Source organism: Strix uralensis, chromosome Z, assembly GCF_047716275.1.
Source record: "Strix uralensis isolate ZFMK-TIS-50842 chromosome Z, bStrUra1, whole genome shotgun sequence".
NCBI lineage: Eukaryota > Metazoa > Chordata > Aves > Strigiformes > Strigidae > Strix > Strix uralensis.
In genome coordinates, this window is record NC_134012.1 from 13,425,949 (window position 1) to 13,448,496 (window position 22,548).

At 38.7% G+C, this 22,548-nt stretch overlaps 1 protein-coding gene across 4 annotated transcripts in view; it reads left to right on the top strand.

Moving 5' to 3' along the window:
• MAST4 (microtubule associated serine/threonine kinase family member 4) overlaps positions 1–22,548 on the top strand; it is a 244,213-nt gene that overhangs the window by 145,756 nt on the left and 75,909 nt on the right. For all 4 annotated transcript variants that reach the window (XM_074855037.1, XM_074855041.1, XM_074855038.1 and 1 more), the window contains one exon: positions 16,149–16,237. In XM_074855037.1, the coding sequence (XP_074711138.1) occupies positions 16,149–16,237 (89 nt within the window). The remainder of the gene's footprint in view (positions 1–16,148; positions 16,238–22,548) is intronic.

The following is a 22,548-nucleotide window of genomic DNA, read 5'->3' on the forward strand; positions in this document are numbered from 1 at the left end:
AAACGGACAGTATGTGGAAATTGTGCCAAAGCAAGTTTTCAGTGGAACAGAGTAGTCTTGTGTTAAAACTACTGAATTAAACTGTAGATTCAACTTCCAGTTCTCTTCATCCACTCTGCTTAAGATGCCTGGTAATCTGCCAAGACTGCTTTCGGTAGTGGAATCACTGATGCGAATCTCAGAATAATAATGACAGTGTAACCTCGTGGCAGTACACCTTACAGAAATGTGTGGACAGTCTTGGTTTTAGCTTGTCCACATAAGAGTTAATTGCTAACATAGTGGTACGTCTTAGAGTTTTCAGGAATGTAATGTGATGTGGTGGTACTTCAAGAAGTAGTTGAGAAAAGGGGAAAATTTGCTCATTGTGGATACCATTGTACTGTTTTAATGACAATTTGAGTATTTCTTATGTCTAAATCCAATAGAAGTCGTAGGCACAAATTCTAATTCGAAACAGTTGTAATCTGTGGAAGCAAAAAATGTGAGGTTTTTTTCTAATATTTCCTGTAAGTACATTGCTCATATCGTAACAGCTTTTGTGTAATTAACCATTTATAAACAGCAAAGACTTATGTAAAATTGCTTTTTGTAGGAGACTTCCAACTCTCCTCATTGACAACTTTGACACAAATTCCCTTTCAGATTCACTCTTTCCACCATCATGTATTTCCTGTCCCAGACATTGCTGGTCCAAGGTGGAATTTTAACTGAAGTTAAGAAGTCAGACAGATCTGTTCTTGCAGGGTTATGAAGTCTTGAGATTTCTTTAACGTTTAAGTACTAGAATTCTTGCAGGGATCAATGTGTAAAGAAGAAAGACTGTACACTGAATTGCACTGTTCAATTTTGTTGTGTGCGTCCACGCCAGTGTTCCTTTTTATTTGGAATTCATTACTGCTGCATAGATTTTAGCACTTTGCTTTCTAATGTACAAATGTTCATGGATAGAAGTTAATTTCCGTCTGTTTTTAGATATTTAAGGTTCATGTTAAATCTCTCTATTGCCAAGATAGCGCTTGAAACGTGAATTTCCAAGAAAATTGCCATACAAATTGCCAAAGCAAAAAAACCAAAACCACCACCAACAAAACCCTACCCTCAAACTGAAAACTTGGAATTCTCGAGGCATTGTGTGAATCCAGAAGCTAGACCTTGAAGAATAACTTCACCTACTACATCATACAGTTATAACAGCTGACCACACACTCACTTTGGTTTCCTCTCCTTTAGTTTGCCTGAAATGCTACTTGTATTGGAGCAGATACTGTTTAAACAGTTAGGTTTTATACAGATGTATTCCATCCTGTGTTGTGTAGTTTGACAGGCAGTATTTCCTGTAGCATCTCAGGTTTTTCTTGTTACTGACAGCAGCACTGCTAGATCTGGCACCTAAAGCTATTGCTGCTGTTGGGTCAGGTAGGTGGTAGTCTTTCATAGCTGTGGACGGTAAGTTAACTGATGTGTTCAAAATTAAAATGTTATCTATAATTATCACTGCTTGCTTTTTTTGTCTCTACAGTGGATGTTGCTTTATTTTATGTGATTCATATTATGCTTCATTTTATGTGATACTTCGTTCTTGACACACCAGGGTGAATTAAACAAATCTTCATTGTGAAATTGTTCCTCTTCACAATATTAGCTCATGGCTATTTGCACGCTATAAATCATATCCTTGCACTCATTTTCATCCTTTTCTTCTTTCTTCCACTCTGAGTCACTGGCATTTGCTTTCATGAATCCGGTGACCTACTTCTATTTGTGAGCAATTAGTACATTACTTTGGTAGTAAAATACTCCTTTCCTGGTATGGATATTTTTACAGGGCAAAGTATATGCAAAATTTGTTTTCATAAATTGCTTGTATACTCTGTGCTGTGTTTAAAATGGACTTAGTTTTTATGTTCTTGTGGGATACTCTATCCTTGTATAGATTTAAGTCTACTATAAAAAAGTATAGTAGGGATAAAAGTTAATTTTAAATTGTCATTTGCCTTGTTTCTGTGTTCTTGGATTTTCACGAGAAGTTAGAGTGTTATTGGCTACTGAAGGGATCAGGAGAACTATAAATGAGAATTCAGGCTTACTTGGTCCTGAAAGTTCCAAGTTTCTGTGAAACATTACTCACAGAAAGAAATCCCGGTAAAGACAAAGTATGGATGGATTTTGTGGACCAGATTCATTCCTGGAGATATGTTTCATTAGAGCTCTACTTGGAGACTTGTAGTGTGGAATGTGTACTGGTGTTTTTGCTAGGAAAATGCTACTCATTTTCCAGTTTCACTTAGCAGATTTTCATTAGACGTAACCATGTGGATAAATTTAAGGTCAGATTGTGTTGTAGTTGTGCTGGGTCACCAGTTGTGGGAAAGAACTTGAACTATACCATTGCAGAGAAGAAAAATTCTCCTTTCCTTGGATAATGTGTCCTCTCTTCTCAGAGCTAGTATGAGAGATTGCAACCCAGCACTGTTGTGTTTTGATCTCCAGAAAACTTATCTTAGATAGGCTTGAGGGATTCTGAAGTTGTACAATATTTCTGGTTCAAAGATTTGGATACCTGGATTACTAAAGTGACATAGCGTGTCAGGGTGAAGGGAACATTTGGTGGCATGACATGAATGCTTTATCAGTACTTCTTTGGGATGGCCTAGATAATTTGTTTCTGACCTCACTGTTTGAGTAATCCAGTCACTTGAAACATATGCCACTGAAACTTTAATACTGCACCGTACTATTTTTAATACTATAAATGCATGTATATATAAGTGCCACGTCTGTGGTAGCAAACTGAAACATGTAAATCATCTGATCTTTCCTGGCTTGTGTGGTGCTTGATGATTAAGCATTACCAAAAAAATAAAGAGAGCGAGTGGATGTCAGAAGCCTTGTGTTGTCATCCCTGCTGATGACTGTGCCTGGCAGTGTTTGAATTGCTTCACTGGAGATTATTCAGACGTTTCCAATTACTTCACTGTGACTTTGCAGCAAAGTAGTCTGATCTGCATGTGTGATAGATTGCCTTCTTCAGTAGGTGTATTGCTGTGTGGAGCTGAAGTTTGCTCCCAGACCTAGTCTACACACTGGGTTTTCTGCAGGGGTAATTTTTTGAGCTATAGCTCCTCAGTTAATTTTGCTGATGTAGCTTTGTTAGTACACAATTACAGTTGAAAAAGACAGGTTGTATTCTCATGGTTCTTTTTTATTTCCATCTCGGAAAGTCTCAACCGGTAAAAGGCTTCTATACCCTATGGTGTAACTACATCTGTAGAAGGGAGAATATGCTTGTATAACTATACTAGTATAGATACACAGCTAACTCTTTAAGTTTAGATACTGTATATCTAATAAAAATTTGTGGTGGGAAGAAGTGGTTGATGTAGTTTCTGTAGTTTTGTAAATGGTGTCAGCTGTGTGCCAGCACATATTTAATTTTTTATTTGTTGAATTTCTCATGAAGCTTTATTAAATAAAAAATAATCATCAACAGTTTCGTCAGTTACATAAGCTCAGTTTTCATCTGGAAAAAGGAAAGACCAGACATACAGTTTTTTTATATTGGTTTTGTTGTTTGCTCTTAAAGGGATGTAGCTATGTGTGGGAACTCCAAGGGCCCTAATTCATTATAGCTCCGTGTGGCTGTTGGGGAATGCCACCTTGCTGACTGCATGTATGTGTCCAGTGATGTCTTAACATTATGACCATGGAGCATTTGATTGCTTACATTTCAACATGGCTTTGCAGATGGCCAGCTCCTACTGAACAAACAGCCTCTTCATGAAATCTGCCGTAGCTGGCATTAATTGATGCCCTCTTCGGCAGGCTCAACAGACACCAACAGCTGAATGGGCACAATGAAAGGATTCCACCACCACCACCACCCCCTCCTCCCCCCGGGAAAATAGTGCTTCTAGATGCTTAATTATGATTTAATTAAAACTTTTGGTTAGCTGACAGTGGGAGGGAAAGAGAATGTGGGTCTTGGTAAAGAGAGGGGGTCTTATTTGCAAACTAAATTTCTGAATTGCAGTCAATGTGTGCATGCTCAAATGTGGGACACTGCTGGTGCTGCCAGAGGTCTTATGGGAATAGATGTAGTTTTCAGGTTGAATGCCTCCTGCTTAATGGTTCATATTCAGGCACCTAACCAGTAAAGGGTGTAGTTTTCAAACACCCATATTTTGCCCTAAATAGTGATTTTTAGGGGTTTTTTAAAGTTTTTATTTAATTCCTTAATTCCAGTGCATTAGCTGCTTAAGCACTACTGACTACTCATGTCCAAGCAAAAGACAGTAGAGAATATTAATTGCAAAATGTTTATTACTTGTATGCAAGGTGTGATACTTCAGTTATATAATATTGCATCTTGCCTTTTTTAAAAGTTCAGCAGTAAAAAGGAACAGGACCATTTACCTGTTATTTGCGTTAATTCCTTTCAAGAAAGGGTGCAAACTTCTCATATTGCTTAGTTTAAAATTAGGCGTTTATTGGAAATTTTTGACAACTTTCATATATGTAAGAGGAAAGGAGAGAGAAACCACTGCGACTAATGCCAAAGTGCTGTAGCAGGCATCAAGCTCATTTCCCTCACATGTCAAATGCTTAGCAGGTGACTGTGCAGTGCTTTCCAATCTGTGGATGTGTATCCTCACTTCTGTTTCTGAAGAGGTTAAATAATGGCAGTGCTCAGGACTTTCTGCTCTTACTGGGAGAGTGTGTCTGCTGGAGACTAACATCCTTGAATGCTTTTCCCTCCCTCCCCTCCCCCCGGGCTCCAACAAAAGGAAGTCTGTTTTTGTTCTTGCAGAAACTACTTTCAGAAACTTTGTACTAAATTAAGTTCCTTATGGTGGTAGCTCGTGCAGCTGTACTATTTCACCGTCATTCTAGTTCTTTCTAAAGATCGTGTGATCTCGGCAGTTGGGCAGGAGTGCATGGGAGGGGGGAGTCTTGAAGATGCCGCTTCACTAGGAAGCACTCAGTGTCCCTGCTTCTATTTCAAAGGTGTATGAAGTGTTATCCCAAAAGAAGGGTTCTTTCACCTGATGTGCAAGCCAATACACTCAGGGTTGAGGTATTTATTTTATTTCTTGTCTGTGCAGAGATGGGTGCTAGATGGTAATTCCACAAAGCTAGCACACTGCACAAAAGAACTACAGCCTATTTATCTTGTTACATGATTATTAAAATACTATCTTAAATTTACACTCGTTGGACCATAATTACTATTCCACCTGGTATTGCTTAGTTATATTTAAGTTAGCCTCTCTTGCTATGTAAATTAGCATTCATGCTCCTTACAGGCATAAGGGGGGGAAGTCTTTTTGGTCTGAGTCAGTCATCACAGTCTCCCCCTGCCACTTTTACCTTTCTTCCAGTTACCACAGATTTTTGCTGACTTCATGTTTCTTGGGCAATCATTCAACCTTTGGTGCCTTCTGGGGCAGGATATTCCCCTCTTATCAGTATTTTAGATCTTCTTCAAGGGTATAGTTGTTAGCAAAGCCTGCATTGTTTCTACAAAGTATTGGGCTTACACAATAGAGCCAATGTTTAGTGGTACTCCTTAGAAGATCTGTGCAGTACATTCGGTCCTAAATTAAAGTGTCACTATAGTTTAGGCATTAACCCAAACATATGGTTTTGCTTAGTCTACAGAAGCATTTGCTTCTTAAGTGGTGATAGGGTTTATGTATTTAGGTGGGATTAACAGTGGTTTCGGTGAATACAGGTAAACCCTGCTTATGCCTCTGTGTGTAGGCTATCATGTTGTTGATAACTGTGTGTTTCTCTTGCAGATGTGAAGTTCAGAGAAAAGGAATTTTTGGTGCAAGAGGCAAAGTGTCTCCAAACAAAACAGTGGCATTTGAGAACTGGATTAGTGTTACACCTTCCCAAAATGTTTGTGTTAAAAATCTCATACACATCTATCAGGTCTAAGGCAAAGAGTCTCCTCTGTGTAACACAATTTGAAACAAACCATAGTTGACTCAACAGTCATTTCCCTAAGCTTTTTCTTAAGACAAAAAAGTGAGGTCAGGACATTTATGAGAGAAGGTAAAGGAAAGATGTTTTTTATTTTTCTCTTATTTTTCCCATGAGTGAGTTTACATGTTACTTCTTTCAGGTTTTTTGTCCTATTAAACTCTTATTTTGCTTTTCTTCTGTTTAGTCCTGGTTGTGTAGTGCTGTAAAAAAGTTGCATTGAAGTACTGAATAATGAAATGAGGCTCATACAACATTTTTCAAAAATTTAGTTCAGTGTCCTTTTAATTTTTCTGTTCTAGCATTCTGTTGTTCTAGACTCTATTCTGCAAGAAGGTTAAAGTTATAGCTGTACAGGCATGCACACACACCCATACACATCGCTTGCTTTTTGGATGTGATTATTTAGAGATGAGCTATAATATTTTATCTTTTTTTGATGTGAATTAACTAAAAAGTTAGGTCTACCAGTTTCAGAAGAATCATGTCTCTAGAAAAGGCAGAAGTCTCCCAGGAATATGCATCAACAATGAGCTAGGAATAATCAAAATATTTTAAGATCAAATCCAAGCTATAATTTGCGCAATTACATTTTTAAAATAGGAAAATGAAGACACAGGTGTCTTGTAGAAGTTTTTAGCAACTTCCTTCATGTCTTATACTCCTTTGCTAGAAAGGCTTCTAAGTTGTTTAGCAGTTAATCTGTAAGTATTTTACTTTTCAGTCAGAAAATAAATGTTGATATGAGAAGTATCTTTTAACTTTAGGATCATGCCCAAGTAGGAATAAAAAAACCCAGGCTCATTTGTTCCTAGTAGGTTTGATCTGGTGGGAATGTAGTTTTTCTTCAGTGATGTGTATTGCTGTGGCATTGTCTTACCCATTCACCCCTTGAGTCTTTGGTAGTATTTGCTAAAGGTGTAAAGACAACACGTTTAATAATCATGTGCTCCCTTATAGTTTTGAGAGGTTGAGAGCTACCAAATTTAGCAAGGGAGGAAATAAGTCCTGTCTGTACTTATTATTCTTTAGAGTAAAAAGAAGTTGTTACTATTGAATTATAGGAGAAAGGAGTCAGGTGTAAATATAAATTATTCTAGGGGTTAAACCAGAAGAGAACTACTTGGTATTAAAGAGAAATCATGTAAAATCTCTCTACTTCAGGCAGCTCACAATTTCCTACCCTTGGATTTTAAGATATGATTAATTTAGTAGTATTTCTTAATGATTATTAGGAAAAAAAGGGGGGAGGTGGTAAAAAAACCCTCAAAATTGTGAAATAATGTAGGGAAAAATATTTCTAGGATCTTGTCTTTTTTAGTGTCTTTTCTCATGGGGAGAGTTTCTGGAGTGCAGTGCAGAGCAGACAGTGTTTCATGTGATAAATGGTACTGTGTGGACTTTTGTTTTAATAAGATTCTAATTCTTTTTATGTGAAAGTAGCCTTGGCAACATAAACTATTTAGACAAGTACAAACAAATTGAGGAGGTTGAAAGGAATATGAAGCACAACTTCTCTAGCAAGAAGCAGAGCAGACAAAATCATTTCTTCATTCCTTCTCCTGTGCTTTCAACACTATGAGAAGGTCTGTCTGGTTTATCATCCTTACCTACTAATTCCATGATAAATGGTGAGTTATGAACAGTTGTGCTCAGAGCTGTGGTTGTTGGGAACAACCACCAGCAAGGAAAAAGCAAAGAAAGCCAAGAGGTGATAGGTCTAAGTGAAAAACAGAATGGGAAAGCTGGGGAGAAGGTGTACACGGTTTCACTGTGGTAGGTATCTGGATAAACAGGTCTTCTGCTTGTAGTTTGGAGACACTCCCATGTTTTATCTTAATTCTGAACTATGCTGGCCTCAGTTTCAACTGGAGTTACAGAAGGCTCAGGATATGTGCTTGGCTCCCTTGCAGTACTGAAATGGCCTGGGGAATTGGCTGTGGTTAGTCCTCAAGTCTGGATGGAGATTGTTCAAATATGTCTGGAACAGTACCCATTTGTTTATTGGTTTGGTTTGGGTTTTTTTGAAGGGCTAGACGGGGTAAAAGTTGCCAACAGATGGGTTGCTCTGTTCAGTGTAAGTGTGGAAAAGGCTCTTGCTTTGTACCTTAACTTCAGCTGGGGGTGGAAGTGTGAGGAGGGGATCCCCCAGCTACCTGCTCACCTGCATTGGACTTCTTGGTGTTGTGAGCAGCAGCGGCAGCCATGGGGCATCAGACTAGCTCCCAAATGGGACAGAGCCAGCAGCAAGCACTGCCTGTGACAGTGTCTGAGATACAGCCTGGAAGGCAGCACTCCAGCCTGAGGTGAAGTAGAAGCTCTGGAGCGAGCAGCAGCAGTGAATGCTCCCCATGCTCCCCCAGTCCCCTCTTCTCCCTACGCTTCCTCAGTTTCTTCCAAGCTGTTATCAGCAAGCAAGGGGCCAGAGCAAGAAATATCCTGCCCCCAGCCTGACCACCACAAAGTGATAAGAAATGTCTGGCTGCATCCTCTTATCCCAAGAGATGCACTGGGAGCTTGTAGTCTAGTCAGAATCTGGTGTGGTCTGGGTTAATGTGAAACTGTTGGGATGGCCAAGAGCACAGTGAGACCTGTGTTTTAAACCTCCTGTCTGTGCCACAGCCTGGATAGGCATGCACTCAAGTAAATACAGTATTTCCTGTCTAATGCAAATGGTTTCTGCAGGGTTATCTACTATGCAAGTGAAGGCACTACTTCATTTGGTTAACATATCCAAACTATTGATGCTTTGATCTTCCTGGGTGTGATGTATGACACTTTTTTTAAGGTAGCACTTGTTAAATATTATAAACCCATCACTGTGGCTCATAATTATTTTCTTTTCCAGTGAGCTGTTTCTGCCTTTTTTTCCATCTTCTGAATTATGTAGACTAAAGATAATCATACATAGTGATGATTTAGGCTAGCCCTGTGTATTTTTCCTCTACTTCTGGTGGTTTCTACTTTACCTTTCTATTTTGAAAGTAATATTTGTGCATCGAGGAATTCAGTTAAATAATAGGATAATAAACATGCTGTTCACCTAATAACTTGGTTTATGTCCCTTCCCAGAACAAAAATAAGATTAAAAAAGAAATTCAAGAAACTGTGGGATTTAAATGATCCCATCAGTGTGTTTGCAATAGGTTGTATGAAACGAAGATGCAGAAACTGCATTTTGTGGATAATGAAGCAGAATTGCACAGTGGGCTGGTTTATGATCCTGAGCATTCTTTTTGTCTGCTCTTCGCTGCCTGCCCACTTTGTGTGCATTACAGACTTCATCTTGCATGCTGCTATTTTACAAATATTGTACAACTGTGCAGTTAGCTTAATACTCTTTTTTTATGTTACATAATTAAATATCTCTATAGCAAACTAAAACTGAATCTGTTGTTTTAGGAAAGAACAGAACAGATAGAAATACACCGTTTTAGTTCTGTAGAAGAAATTCAGATTTCTTGAAACTACTGATTTTTCTCCTGTGAGAAGAATAAAAAATTGCTTTGAGTAAAAGAGAGCAGTCAGTGGAGTTGAATACACTGAACACGTATCTAACTAGCAAGTACCACTGAGAAGGCTTAATGAAGGATCTCTTTACTTGTGGAATGGAAATTGAGAGGCCTTCTATAGCATAAGCAATCTGTCTTTTGGACAGTCTTCCTCAGGTCTGAACAGCAGAGATTTGGCAGATATCTTTGCAATTCTGTAGTTTTTCTTGGCAGATATTTTTGCAATGATGCATGCATTTGAACCCTTCAGGCAGTCTGTGCCCAGGATGATCATGCCTCCAGCTGGTTGCATTTTATTTTCTCTGTAGATTTTTTAGAAAAATGAAGACTCAGGTCTCCTCTTCTGTATGTTTGAGGAAAGATGAAGTTTGGATGGCATGGTGGTATGCCGGTAGGTGGTGGTAATGGGAAAAAGGTGTTGGCCACAAACACGTGAGTACCTAGAAAGGACCTTTAGCTGACTGTGCATGCATACCAGGCCAATAGCCAAAACTGAAATGCTCACTGTAGTGATTCAGGACAAACTCTGCCAAACTAGGTCTGCCAGAAGCTGCATACTTCATCTTGATGTGTTGTGTTCATTATGTTTTGACAGCACTTTATTTCTTCAGACAAAAATTGGCCTCATTGAAGTTGACTAAACCTTAAATGGGAAAAAAATTTAAATCCCAAAATGTGGTTTTTTTTTTTCCCAACTCATTAAAGACTGATATAGAATTAATTCCTCACAGAGTAGGATATATAATAAATAGAATGTTTGGCTGTTTGTGTAATGTTTTAAATACAGGATTTTATATATATATGTCTTTAAATATAGGTATGTTTTATACATGTAAATATGAATGTATATATGTATATGCTTATATACATATCTATGCATGCATTGCATTTGGGAACTGTATATGCAGACATATAGTCTAGTAAAAATATATCAGAAAATAATGCTAGGTTATACTAAATGGATATGAGTGTGGAACACTGAAAGCCATTAAAAGAACAAAAATAAAATTCTGGATGTTACTGATAGTATATTTTACTTGCATTCAGATAGTTTGCACATTTCTCTTGATGATTTGAGAATTTACCTACTTCAGTCAAGGAAATATGTCTCAAAATTATAAGCCTTTGCTTACTCTTCAGTCTCTCAGCTGTAGCGTAGAACATGGGGGCAACAAATAGCACTGAATGGAGTCTGTGGAGTTCGCTCATGTAACCCTAATTCCATAGTATTCAGAGAGGAATATTCTTGGTTGATTAATTTTCTTTTATAAAGTGATCTAGGTGTGAAACTACCATTAATTGCAGGCCATGTGTTACTTTGACTTTCTAGATGAGGAGATGCTTCATGGAATACAAGCTTAAAGGCTCCTTTTGACAAGAAAGCTGCTGCAGTGTGCCATTTCTTCATGGCAGCTGGTTTTTGCGTTTGTTCAGGTTGACATGCCACAGAACTTGCCTGAGTTCCGGAGAGCTTGGAAATACTCACTGAACTACTTAATGCAAAAGTCTTCTTTTTCTTTAAAAATAAAATAAACCCAGAAAAAACCCAAACAAGCTAAATTCCTCACTTTAAATGTTAGAATTTTTTTAAGTCAGTGCTATGTGCACTGTTGACTCCTCAGTGTTCATGAAGGTAATAAAAAAACTATGAAGTCATAGGTTGGTTAGTTTCATAACAAGTTAAATATAACTTAAATTTAACTTTCCTGTATAAACAAAGTAGCCACCTCTCAAGTCTTGTTAGGCACAGCATGTTCCTCCTGAGGTTGTTTTCAGCAATGCAGTTTAACACCAGAGAAATTGTAACCACCTTTTCTATCCCTAGAGCCTTCATGGGAGTGCTGGTCTTGCATTAGTCTTCTGTCTTGTGTCTACATTGTCAGGCTTTGCATTCTGGGTATGGCAATAGCTTAATTTCTCTGCACTTGTATTAGCAAATAAAGCACCTTGTTTGCAGCCTCTCTTAAAATAGGAGTCCCCTTTTAATCTTTGCCTCAGCTAAACCACTGTTATATTAATAACAAAATTAATCTGTGTTGCAGAGTAGTGCTGTGCTCAGCATAGCCTGTGAAAGGTGGTGAACTGTCATAATAATAGCTTAGAGTCCAAATCCATCTTCATTACAACTGTAAAATATTAATAATTGAGGATATTGAAATGAAATCATTATAAATTATTAAAGCAGATGCCAAATTTCCCATGAAAAGCATGGCAAGTGTTAATCTCTGTCAATATAGCCTTCTTTCCGTACTTTTTTTGAAAAAAAGGGAAATTAACCTTTACCTCCAGTATTTTGCTCACATATTAGTCCATGTTCTGAGGAAGAAACTTCCATTTCATGCATACCTTTCACAATTTTTGTCATTTCTTGATTACTCTGTCAGGAAACTTGCATTTAATATTTCAGCTCTGGATGAAGTACTGCCTGTCCTAGGACTGTATTTCTGCTTCAACTTTGTACTCTGTTTAGTGTTTCCAAGAGCTTGTGGAGTGTAGCTCTATTTTAACGGCCATACTAGTACTTGAGTCTTGTACTTTGCTGGTTTCAGTCTAGGAGTTCCCATCATCTCTGCCCAAATGTCTTTGGCCTGATAAAGGAAGAATTGTGGCTACTTAAGGAGCAAGGTAATCAAGTTTTATGCAACTGGATTGCATCTTACAGCAGCTGTAGTTCACCCTTGCTTTGTCATTAACAAAGTTGAGCACAAGCACTTTCTATGTAGTGTCTGCTATTTGCTTTATCATGAGTACTTTTCACTGGAAGTGTTGATCACCTGTAGCAGCTGGAGGAGAAGTGACTCGGAGGTTAGTGTGTTGGGCCTGGTACTGGAGCTGGAATGAAGGAGGGATTCCCCAGCAGTGAGATATGGTGAGCAGTCAGAATAGGGAGGAGAGGTGTGAGTGGGTAGGAGCAGGAGCATCAGTGGCAGGGAGCAGGAGGTAAGGCAGAATATGTCTGTAAGGAATTTGGAAACCAAATGGGAAATCATAAATTGTATTCCAAGATAGGGAACAGAGCTGGTAGTCCAGGGCACTGCTGATACAGTGTAATTTCAACTACTTTCAGATAGGTAGTCATCCAGGACTGCCACTTCAAGTTGTGGGCAACAGACTAAAGTCCAGGAAGGATCTTCCTTGGGCAGAGAAGATGACAGAGGGCAAAAAATGTACACTTTCTATTCCATTCAAATTTTGTGTGCAGCCCAAAATATAATTATTGTTGAACATGACTGAGGTTTTTTTTTTTTTCTTCTCCCCTACTCTGTTCTCCTTGGAAAAAGATGTTTTTCTTTCTCCTTGTTTTCAGTGTGCTAATGTGGTGTATCTGCTGCCTGGCTTGCTAGCCTCTCCTCTATGCCATGCAACCTGATCACAACGTGAAATCCAAGGCTTAGCGAATTGCATTTTGAGGTTTACGTTTCCCTAAATTGCAATCCATGTAGATTGTTCCTGCACTGCTATAACTTTCCTTCAGACAAAGAGGCTTTCTTTCAGGGCTGTGTCTTATCAGTTGGTTTATCTTGTCAGATCTGAATGGGATAAGATTAGTTTTATGAAGACAATAGATGGGGAAAGTTACTTTTGATGTGTTCAGATATCTAGGAAAAACGATTTTGTCTGCAGAATGGCTTTAACTTCTGAGCTTGTTTTGTGTTGGAAGATTGCTGTTTGAAGGCTAAATACTGTTCAGTAAGTAATGCTTTGATACATCCTTAGTGTGACTCTGCTTCCCATTTGCAATGTTTCAGCAGCTTAGATCATCTTTCAGGGTTCCCTGAAGATTTTTTTTTTTCCCGCCCACAAAGAGCCTTTTCTGTAATAGCATTATTCTGGAGAAGGAGTTGTGTTTCACAGATTGTACAGGATAGTTAACAGGGTTTCAAAATCTTCGTGAAACAGAACTAAAAAAACAAAGCTACAGCAAGATAGGATGGATTTATCCTTCCATGCAGTGTGTTACATCTTACCTTACTGGTAAGACAAATAGAGCAGACTTCATATTTTTTATTTTATATTTCTCAATAACATTTCATTTGAAAGTGAGAAAAGATAAATTCTTCATATAGCTGCAGCCACATCTGAGCAAACAGCAGAGATATTTTTTGAAATGGCAACTGGGGGAAAGTTTTCTCACTATGTAAGATTTTGATATTGATAATGCCATCATATTCCCCAGAAATAATTCTTTAAAATAACTTCCCCAAAAATTCAAGGTAGCTTGAATTAGGTATCTTTGATAATGATTTGTGAAAGGTGTTGCACTAACTTCACCTGAAGAATGTGAAGTTTGACTTTTAATGAGTGAATACAAGGAAAATTTATTTACATAGGAAATTCTGGCAAAAGTAATAAAACTCTCACTTTCTACAGATAAGGGCAAATGATACTGATAAACCTGTATCTGGAATCACCTTTGCAGAAAAATCAGTGAAGGGTGCCTAGAATTTCTTGAAAGTAATGTTTGTTTTGCTGAGAACAAATCCCTTCCAGGGGTTAGATGCTTTAAATGTATCCCCTCCATGTGAGAAGTCTGGTGATCTTTTAGGTCCCAGACTTTAGCCATGCAAAGCTGCTTTAAAGTCACGTAATGGGGTCTTTTAACCCCAGCCTGTATCAGAGATGCTGTAGTGATATCATCACATCATTGTGGATGGATGCAATCTGTGTGTCCTTTAATGAATGTCTAACCAAAAGTTTCTGCTGGGTTCAGTTTTAGATTGGAGAATTGTAAAGGAACAGTTATTCAAGCTTTTAAAAACAAGCGTAGTGGATAAAGTGAGGCTTGTCATAGTATGGTACAAGAAAAGTTACCAAAAATACAGTGACATTGCATGAAGCCAAAAGGAATGATTCGGACTATGCTTATGTAAGAGAAGAATTGAATATGTCTCTTCAGCTGGACAAAATTGAGGGATGGGGAAAACAATACGACTTTGAAATTGTTGTCTAATGAAATATGGAATATTTGCTCAAGTTCCATAATTTAAAATGCAGATTAAGTGCTGAGTATGTTAAAAATACTTGTAGAAAGCTGAGCTTAATCTAGACAGATTCCTAAAAACACATGTAGATAATTTCACATTTAAAAAGTTCTCCCTGTTTGTTCAGCTTAGAAATTGCAGTGTTTGTCTTAAATTTTGACATTTTCAGTGCTCTAAATGTGAATCTTGTAATCATTTCATGCTTTCTTATATAGATTTGTAGTAATGATAAGGATATACTCATAACTCATTGTTTAATTGATTATAATAATTAAGCGATATGGCAATTCATTGTGCAATTCATGCAAATGAACTTTGCAAGCACCCATTAAACAGTTGGGAATGGTGCTCTTGCTGCTTCACAAAACATTTTTCAAGGGAGACTTGTCTTAGTGTTTGACTTTTTTTTGCATATTGCAGGCATCTTCTATACTGCTTTCATACTCAACATTTCCTCTGCCTTTGTTTTGCTTTTTTCCTTCATTTCAGTATTACTTCGGATTAGAGTCTGTTTTACTTAACTGTTTATGCTATTAAACTCCACCCTTTCTTTTGCATTATATTCAATTTATACCATATCAAGACTAATCAGTCTTGATTTCTGACTGTTATATAGAGATCGTACTGTTACAAAATTCATCTTTGAAGACATCTACAAATAGGATCTGAATCTGCCTCCACTGGAACCTACAATGTTAATCAAATGGTTTTATGTATGAATTTTTCCCTTTCTAGTGATTTTGAGTTTTCTTAAAACTTTACAGGAAAAAAATTGTGATTGCAGTGAAGAAAAACATTAGTATATGCACTTAAGTTTATACACACTTACAGTCTCTTTGACTTCAAGATACTATTTTCCTTGTGCATGAAAGTTTGCAGTGTTGGGGATTTTATGTTTGTGAGAATATTCATTATAGTAGAAAGAGGAAAAAAAAGAAAAGCACTTCTACCAACAAATATTTAAAAGCCCTATGATGTATTTAAGAAAAATATCTCCTTTCCCAAGTCTAATAGATGTGTTAATTTACTATTTATCTCGCCTAATGATCTTGCGATATGGGAAATTAGTGGCTTTGTAGATGAAAAATGTGTGAGTAAAAAACTGCATTCATCTTCTCAGGCATCATCTGTTCCATTGACAAAAGGCACAGATGTGAAATTTATCTCAATAATTAGATTTATAATTATTGTATCATTCTCAGATTGATAAATCATTGCTCTTTGTGGCATGTGGTTTGGAGCTACAGTTCTTGCAGCAGAAATAGGTTTAATCACTCACTGAATGGTGATTCTAAGCTTGAGACTGTTTTTCATATTATGCTTGTATATTTTTATGTATTATAAAAAGTGGACAGCAGAGAAACAAGCAGCAGTTGGGGAAGAACATTTTGTAAATGACTCTGCAGGGGAATCCTGGTCTTTGCACAGAACCGCAAACCTGCAAGCCTGAAAAGTATCCATGGTGCATTTTCTTTGGAAACTGCTGTCTTTGACACTATCCAGTATGATTGTAGACTTCCTGGACATGCCTACAAAAACAATAGCTCTGATTTTTAATAGGAGACTGAGAAGTGAAGGAACAAAGTAGCAGAATCTCAAAATGTCCATATGCGGTACATGCTGTATTTCTGATTCTAATGTCTTCTTTACTCTCTTTTGCCCACAGTTGTAGAACAAGCAACAGGAAGAGTTTGATGGGCAATGGCCAGTCTCCAGCTCTGCCTCGGCCTCATTCACCGCTCTCAGCACATGCAGGTGATTTTATATCTACGCTACTACTGCTACTATTAAATTCTTAAAATGTCTGTATGAGGAAAGAAAAACAAATTCCCTATCCCGCTAGTCTTCTTTCCACTGTTTGCAATAGCAAAAAGTTGCATATCATTTCATCCAAACTTCTGTTTAGATCCATAAATCCTATGTTATGGTGAGAAGCAGTCCAGAAATACCTAACATGAATCATGTAGCTATTTTTATTTCCCCACCTTACATTCTGATGCATTTTCTCTCTCCCCCTGCCCCACCCTTCCCTTTCTGGACCTAGTTCAGTGTGAAAAGGGTATAAAATAGCTTGCACACATGGTAAAGATAGTGGAGTAGGTGAGTAGAATATTACATTCTATTCCTAGTGCTTTTGCTCCCTAGGATTTGTGGTGTTAGGCTTATCACTGGAGATTTCAGTGCTTCAGTTTACACAGCAATAAATTGATGATCATTTTGTTTTGCTTCTAAAGCACCCGAGAGCATTTAAAGATTGAATGAAAGTCCATAAATAAGTATTTTATTGATAATGATTGTCTTCATTTTAAAAAAGAAGATTTTTAGCATATCAAAGCACATTTCCTCAAAGGTTTATTTTTCTCTTTATGTTTTTTGTGCGTTGACTGTAACTACACGCCAAAACTAAAGCCCCACAATCAATCCTTGTGTAGGCAGTGACACTGAACACCTTGGAAAACTGCTCTTGGATGCTAAAAGAGAAGGTGCAAAGTTTCAGCTGAATTTTTGAAGAGGATGGTGAATTTAGTAAGGCATCTTCAGTTTCCTTGTGGAAACAATGTTATTAGAGAAAAAATGGTGGTGGTTTTCCCTCTGAGCAGCAGCCTGTAAGAACCAGAAATCCAGACAACATGAAGATTTGTGAAGAGTTCAAGGCAGCAGAGCCTTTAAAAGAAACAAACAAAGAAAAACAGGGTGCAAACTAATTTGAAACTGAAAAATTAAATGTTGGAATGTTTGGAATCCCTCTTTGGGTCCCCCAAATGCAGAAATTGACGTTTGGAACAGGGGATCTGTGGTCACCATAGAAAGAGGCTTCAGTTGTGCTGTGCTGACTTGATGAAAACAATAGCAATGCTTGCTGTCAGAACTAGCATGTCTGCTGCTATGAGTGACTATACCCACCCATTTGGAAACTGATGGCTTAGACCAACGATGCCTAAACAGGCTTCAGAAGTATGGAGTGACCAGCACATGTTCTGTGGGACTTGAATACAGGTTGTCTATTTGGTAAATGCTGGATAGTTCCTTTCTGGCAGTGGACTCCTTTCAGCAAGTTGCTTCATCTTTTTGAATTGATTTCTCAAACCATAAAAGGGGAATGGTATTGCTGATGTCACAGATGTTGATAAGTGTCTCTGAAGGTGGAAAACTGATACTATACGGATTAAGACAGGTTAAGTGTAAGCTGTTCTTTTCCTTAAACTCAGATGTATGTATTGTGAATTCAAAAACCTATTGTGGAAATTTGGCAACTTCTCCAGTTACCCAGGATACAGTAGGTTCTCTTAATGGTGATACATTCTCCCAAGGTATGTGTACCAAACACTTCAGCAGCACTAGGAAATCTCATATGTGATGAAAATTTGCATGCGTATGGCCGGCTCTATTATTAGCTTGCCTTTATGTATAGTTAATTGCAGTAAATATTCACATAGCCGTTGGCCCCTAGCCCAGCTGGCTAGTGTGCCTAGACTAGTCCCCCGAAGGGGCAATTTGAAGTTAAAGCATGCTCAGAGTCACCCTTGACAGGTTTTCTGCTTTGTCTAGTGATCAATTAGACACTGCCTGGAATTGACTTGTTAGGCAAAATTATTATCTTTATTTTTTTTAATTTGTAGTTTGAGTCACTGTGAACGTCATCCTAACTCATGCAAATAAAGATGCAAATTTCATGTTTAAAAACACAGTAAAGCCACATAAGTTACAAATTTTCATCTACATATATGGTAGGAGTTCAGTGTGTCAAGTGTTTAACATATATAAATCCTTGGTAACCTCAGTCTTAAGATACCTTGTGAATTTTTAGTGATGCTGTGTTGTCAAAGCAACCAGGTCTTACCTGGCACTGGCCTCTGCACACTCAACTCACCTCCCTGCTCTCTGTAGTGGCCTGTACTGGAGTCCTAGTTTCTTGCGAAGTGCAGCAGAGGGATGTGACAAAGGACAGCGTGTGCTGTACAGCCTGCTGGTTTTATTTCTTTTGGAAGTCCTTGGCTGGGAGGGATTGCTCCACGTCAGAGAGGCCTCCCTAACTCTATTGAGAGAACCTGGTATATCTCCTGTCCAGCTAGATCTTTTTTTGACTGTGTCTGGAAAGTAGCTGGGAATGGTGGTTCTACTAGAAGAGTTCTCAAAATCTGAAGTGGTTTACAGCCTGCACCAGACCTTCTGCCAGGAGCATGTACTATAAGCTCCAAGTCTCAGAGGGGCTGGAGATGATCCATACCTTTACATCTTTCATATTAGTGTTTGCTGTTGGTGGAGAAAATGATGGGAGCAGAAGAGGGAGAGGGAAACAAAATAGTTTCCAATCCTGGAGGAGGATGGAGCAAGCTAAATGTGCAGCAAAGTATCAGTGCTCACATTCACTGAAAACAGGTTTATTCCTTAGGCTGTTGTATTGGGTATGTGTGGCAAGGCTTTGCTAGTTGGGGTGCTACAGGGGTAGTTTCTGTGAGAAGCTGCTAGAAGCTTCCCCTGTGTCTGACAGAGCCAAGAGAGACCCACCGCTGGCCAAGGCTGAGCCCATCAGCGACAGTGATAGAACCTCTGTGATAACATATCTAGGAAGGGGAAAAAAACCCTGAGCAACAGAACATTGTAGCCAGAAGAGACGAGTGAGAATATATGAAAGAAACAGCTCTGCAGATGCCAAGATCAGTGAGGAAGGATGGGGAGTGATAGAGTGTCTTTGGTTGGCACCTGGAACCAACCAGGGTCAACCCACCACAACTATCCGTGGCTGAAACATGGCAATAACATGCATTTTTGGCAAATACATCCTAGTAAGATTATGCAGAATATAGAGGACACTGGAGAGATCCTTTTTGAGTAAAGTTTTTCTTGCATGTTGCAGAGTTTGTTTTTGTGCAAGGGATCTGCCCAGATGAGTGCAGGTGCAACAGATTAAGCTGCTTGGATGCTAACAGCTTCATGCAACATTGCATGGTTGTTTGCCGCTGGGCTGTCAAAGGAAAAGATTGATTCTTGGATCTGCCTTTCAGGAGTCTGAGTCTAACTGATGACAGAGCTGAGAACCTGAGCCACTGAGAACTCTTTCAATCCCACCTGTCCTTAGAAACATTTAGCTCCTTCACATCATGCCTTTTGATGGGTCATTCTTTTCTCACTCAGTTCTGTGCAGCAGTCCTCCTGAGCGTAGGAGAAAGAGAGATTGCAGCAAACCCAGGCTGTCAGCTTTCCTGGCTTCTTCAGTCTTGTTTCATCTTCTCAGCATCTTTATGCATGTATTGAGAGCCATTCTCTTTTTGCTTTTCTCCTCTTTGTTTCTATTGTGTCTGTCTTCATTACCTTGCTTCCCCTCTTAGAAAAAGCCTAAAATGCTTCTGTGAGTCTTCAAAAAAAATCAAAAGCAAAGGTGAAAATGTGTGCTCTGAGAGTTCATTTTGCTATGCTCTAGTCCCCTCTCTTGCCTTCCCCATTTCCTGGGGACCTCAGGAACCCTATTCAAAACACAGAATTTTCTTCTGGTTCTGGAGCGAGGAGAGGTAGTGCTTTACAGGTCCTCTGTAGTACTTCAGTAGGAAGATAAGCTGTTTTTAGCATAGAGAGTCAGAACATGTTCATCTGCCAGACAGCTGGCCCTGGCTCAAGTAGAAGTCTTGTCTTGCGGCCCTCTTTCAAATGTGATTGGAAACACAAGTTTGGGACTTAACTTTTATATTCTTGGACATAGTGATGTATACATTTTAGGCCAGAAATCATGATATTCAATTATTTCTGTCCATATGCTGCAAGATTACATTTTACTGTCTTCATGTCTTGGAAAGTTAACTGAACTCGGGCTTGATACATCAGGCTGGCATCAGATTGCCCTGCCATGGCCTATCTTCTGATACAGTTTTAAGAACAGTTACATTTGCTTCAAGGTGAGAGATTGGAAGGGAAATCTCTGAGGCCACTTTCAAGGTCTTGGACATACTCTGAAGTCACTTTGCTTTGGTTTTGGAAAGGAAGTGCCCAGAGGTTCCTTGTGGGGCACCTTCCTGATTCCATGAAACAGGAAAATAAAGGACATGACCTACTGTGGTTTGAGTAAATCAAATGGAAAGATGGTTAGATTATGCATGACCCTGATTGCTCATGCCTTTTAAAAACTATTTTGGCTTTTGGTTTCATACTATTAAAGCTTTTCTGCCATATCTGTTTCTCTTGGAGTACTGTATCCCACTGCTGTACTACCTACTGTCAGGTACTCCAGCCATCTCTGGGGAGAACCTGCTGTTGCCCTTACTGAAAATAGTTCCATTAGATGCTGTTATTTAAGTGGACTAGGTTCTTGACTTCATGTTTATGCCATCTTGGTTGTATTGCAGGTCCCTATCTCTTTGATGATGAAGGGAATCAAAATTGTCAGACTCTTCAAAATCCACCCAGGATCAATTTCTATTAGCTATCATCTTGATAATCTTCAGTGTTATCCCGGGCCCTTTTTGTGTAGTCCTTATAAGATTATTGGCGTTGCTTAGGAATTCAGTGCCTCGGAGCTACGTGAAGTCAGTATTTTCATACCTTGTGAGGACACCCTTGTCTACAAACTTATTCCCTTATATGTCAATTCATTGCTTGTTGGGAGAATAGGCAAAATGCATACTTGGTTACGTTTGCTTGCATTGCACACCTGAGATGAGTTTTATTTGGACCACTAGTTTAAGCCACCTGTTTTTTCTCGCAAGATCTCACATCTCTGACAGTAAAGAAGTGCTATGCATCCTCTTGTCAACTGAAGATGTGTGGTCATGTTATGAATCTCAAGGTGGAGCTCTCTTAGAGTGCACTCCATTAGCACTCATGCCAACATCTGTGGCTTTGCTCAGAAAGGTTTTCATCTTGATATCTGCAGAGCAATCATTTGGAGGTCTGGCTGCACCTTTGGAAGCAACAGCGCCCATTACTTCAGACCTCCTGAAGAGCTCAGGCTGCCACTAGGTAGTCATAACAATCTGGATTGGAGTATTGCTCTATTTTAGAATAAAAGCTTCTTGCACCTTGAAGAATTATGATTATGTTCATTTTATACCTACATTCTTCCTTGTAGTCCAGTTTTTTTCCCAGATTGCAGTCTGAACTGAAGGCACCGACTGTTCTCTAGTTTAGATAGACATTCTTTGAGGAGGACCAGTGGCCCAAGTTTAGGATGATGATAATTGTCCCATATGAGAAACTCATCTAGAGGTCTTTGACAAATTTCTCCCCTTCCTCAATCTCCATTCTTTGCTCTGGGGATAATAGAGGAATGTTTGTGCACAGGAGTCTTGTTAATCTTTGTAGATGCAAGCTGACCTGAGCAAACACCAAATACTTAACTGAAGTTTTTTAATTGTTAGCCTTACCATCTCAGTCATTCTCAGATTCATGTGGTAGGATGTGGGGGGGAAACAAATGAGGCAGCAGAACACTGATGAAGTAGGTATATTGTGCAGGGTGAAATAGTGCATGAGTAGCACCTGTCAAAGAAGGGGCAGATTCATTTGTAAGCAACAGTGACCATGAAGGCTCATGGGCTGTAGTAAAGCATTACTAGAGCAGTAAGTAGTCCAGGGCTTGTGAGCACACAGAGAGATATAAGGTCTGAGACTGGGGGTTAAAAAGGGATAGTAAAAAAGACGGTGTATGCAGTAGATGTATATCATCTCTGTTATATACATTAATTACTAATACAATACATGTAATGCCCTTTTCCTCGGTGCAAGACCTGTAGCTACCTGCGTAGATAATTTGTGTTAGTTGAAAGTCAGATTTTAGTTTGCAGCTGAAGTCTCCCACTACGCCTTGTGCATATGTGTAAAGATCGTGAAAGATTTCAAGAATATTGCCAGCTTTCACTACTTAGTCTTCCTTATGAAGATAGAAAACAAATCTATACCAGGTCATTTCTTGGGGTTCAAACCTTCATTGTTAGTAACTCTCTTAGGTTAGTGCTTTGGACATCCTTTGCTTTTAGTATCTGGGCTGGAAGCTGTTAACTTGCTGAAATATCCTTTTAATTTTTGCATGAACTGTGGGTACATTCAGAATTGTAGGAAGCGAAAGGTTGCAGCATC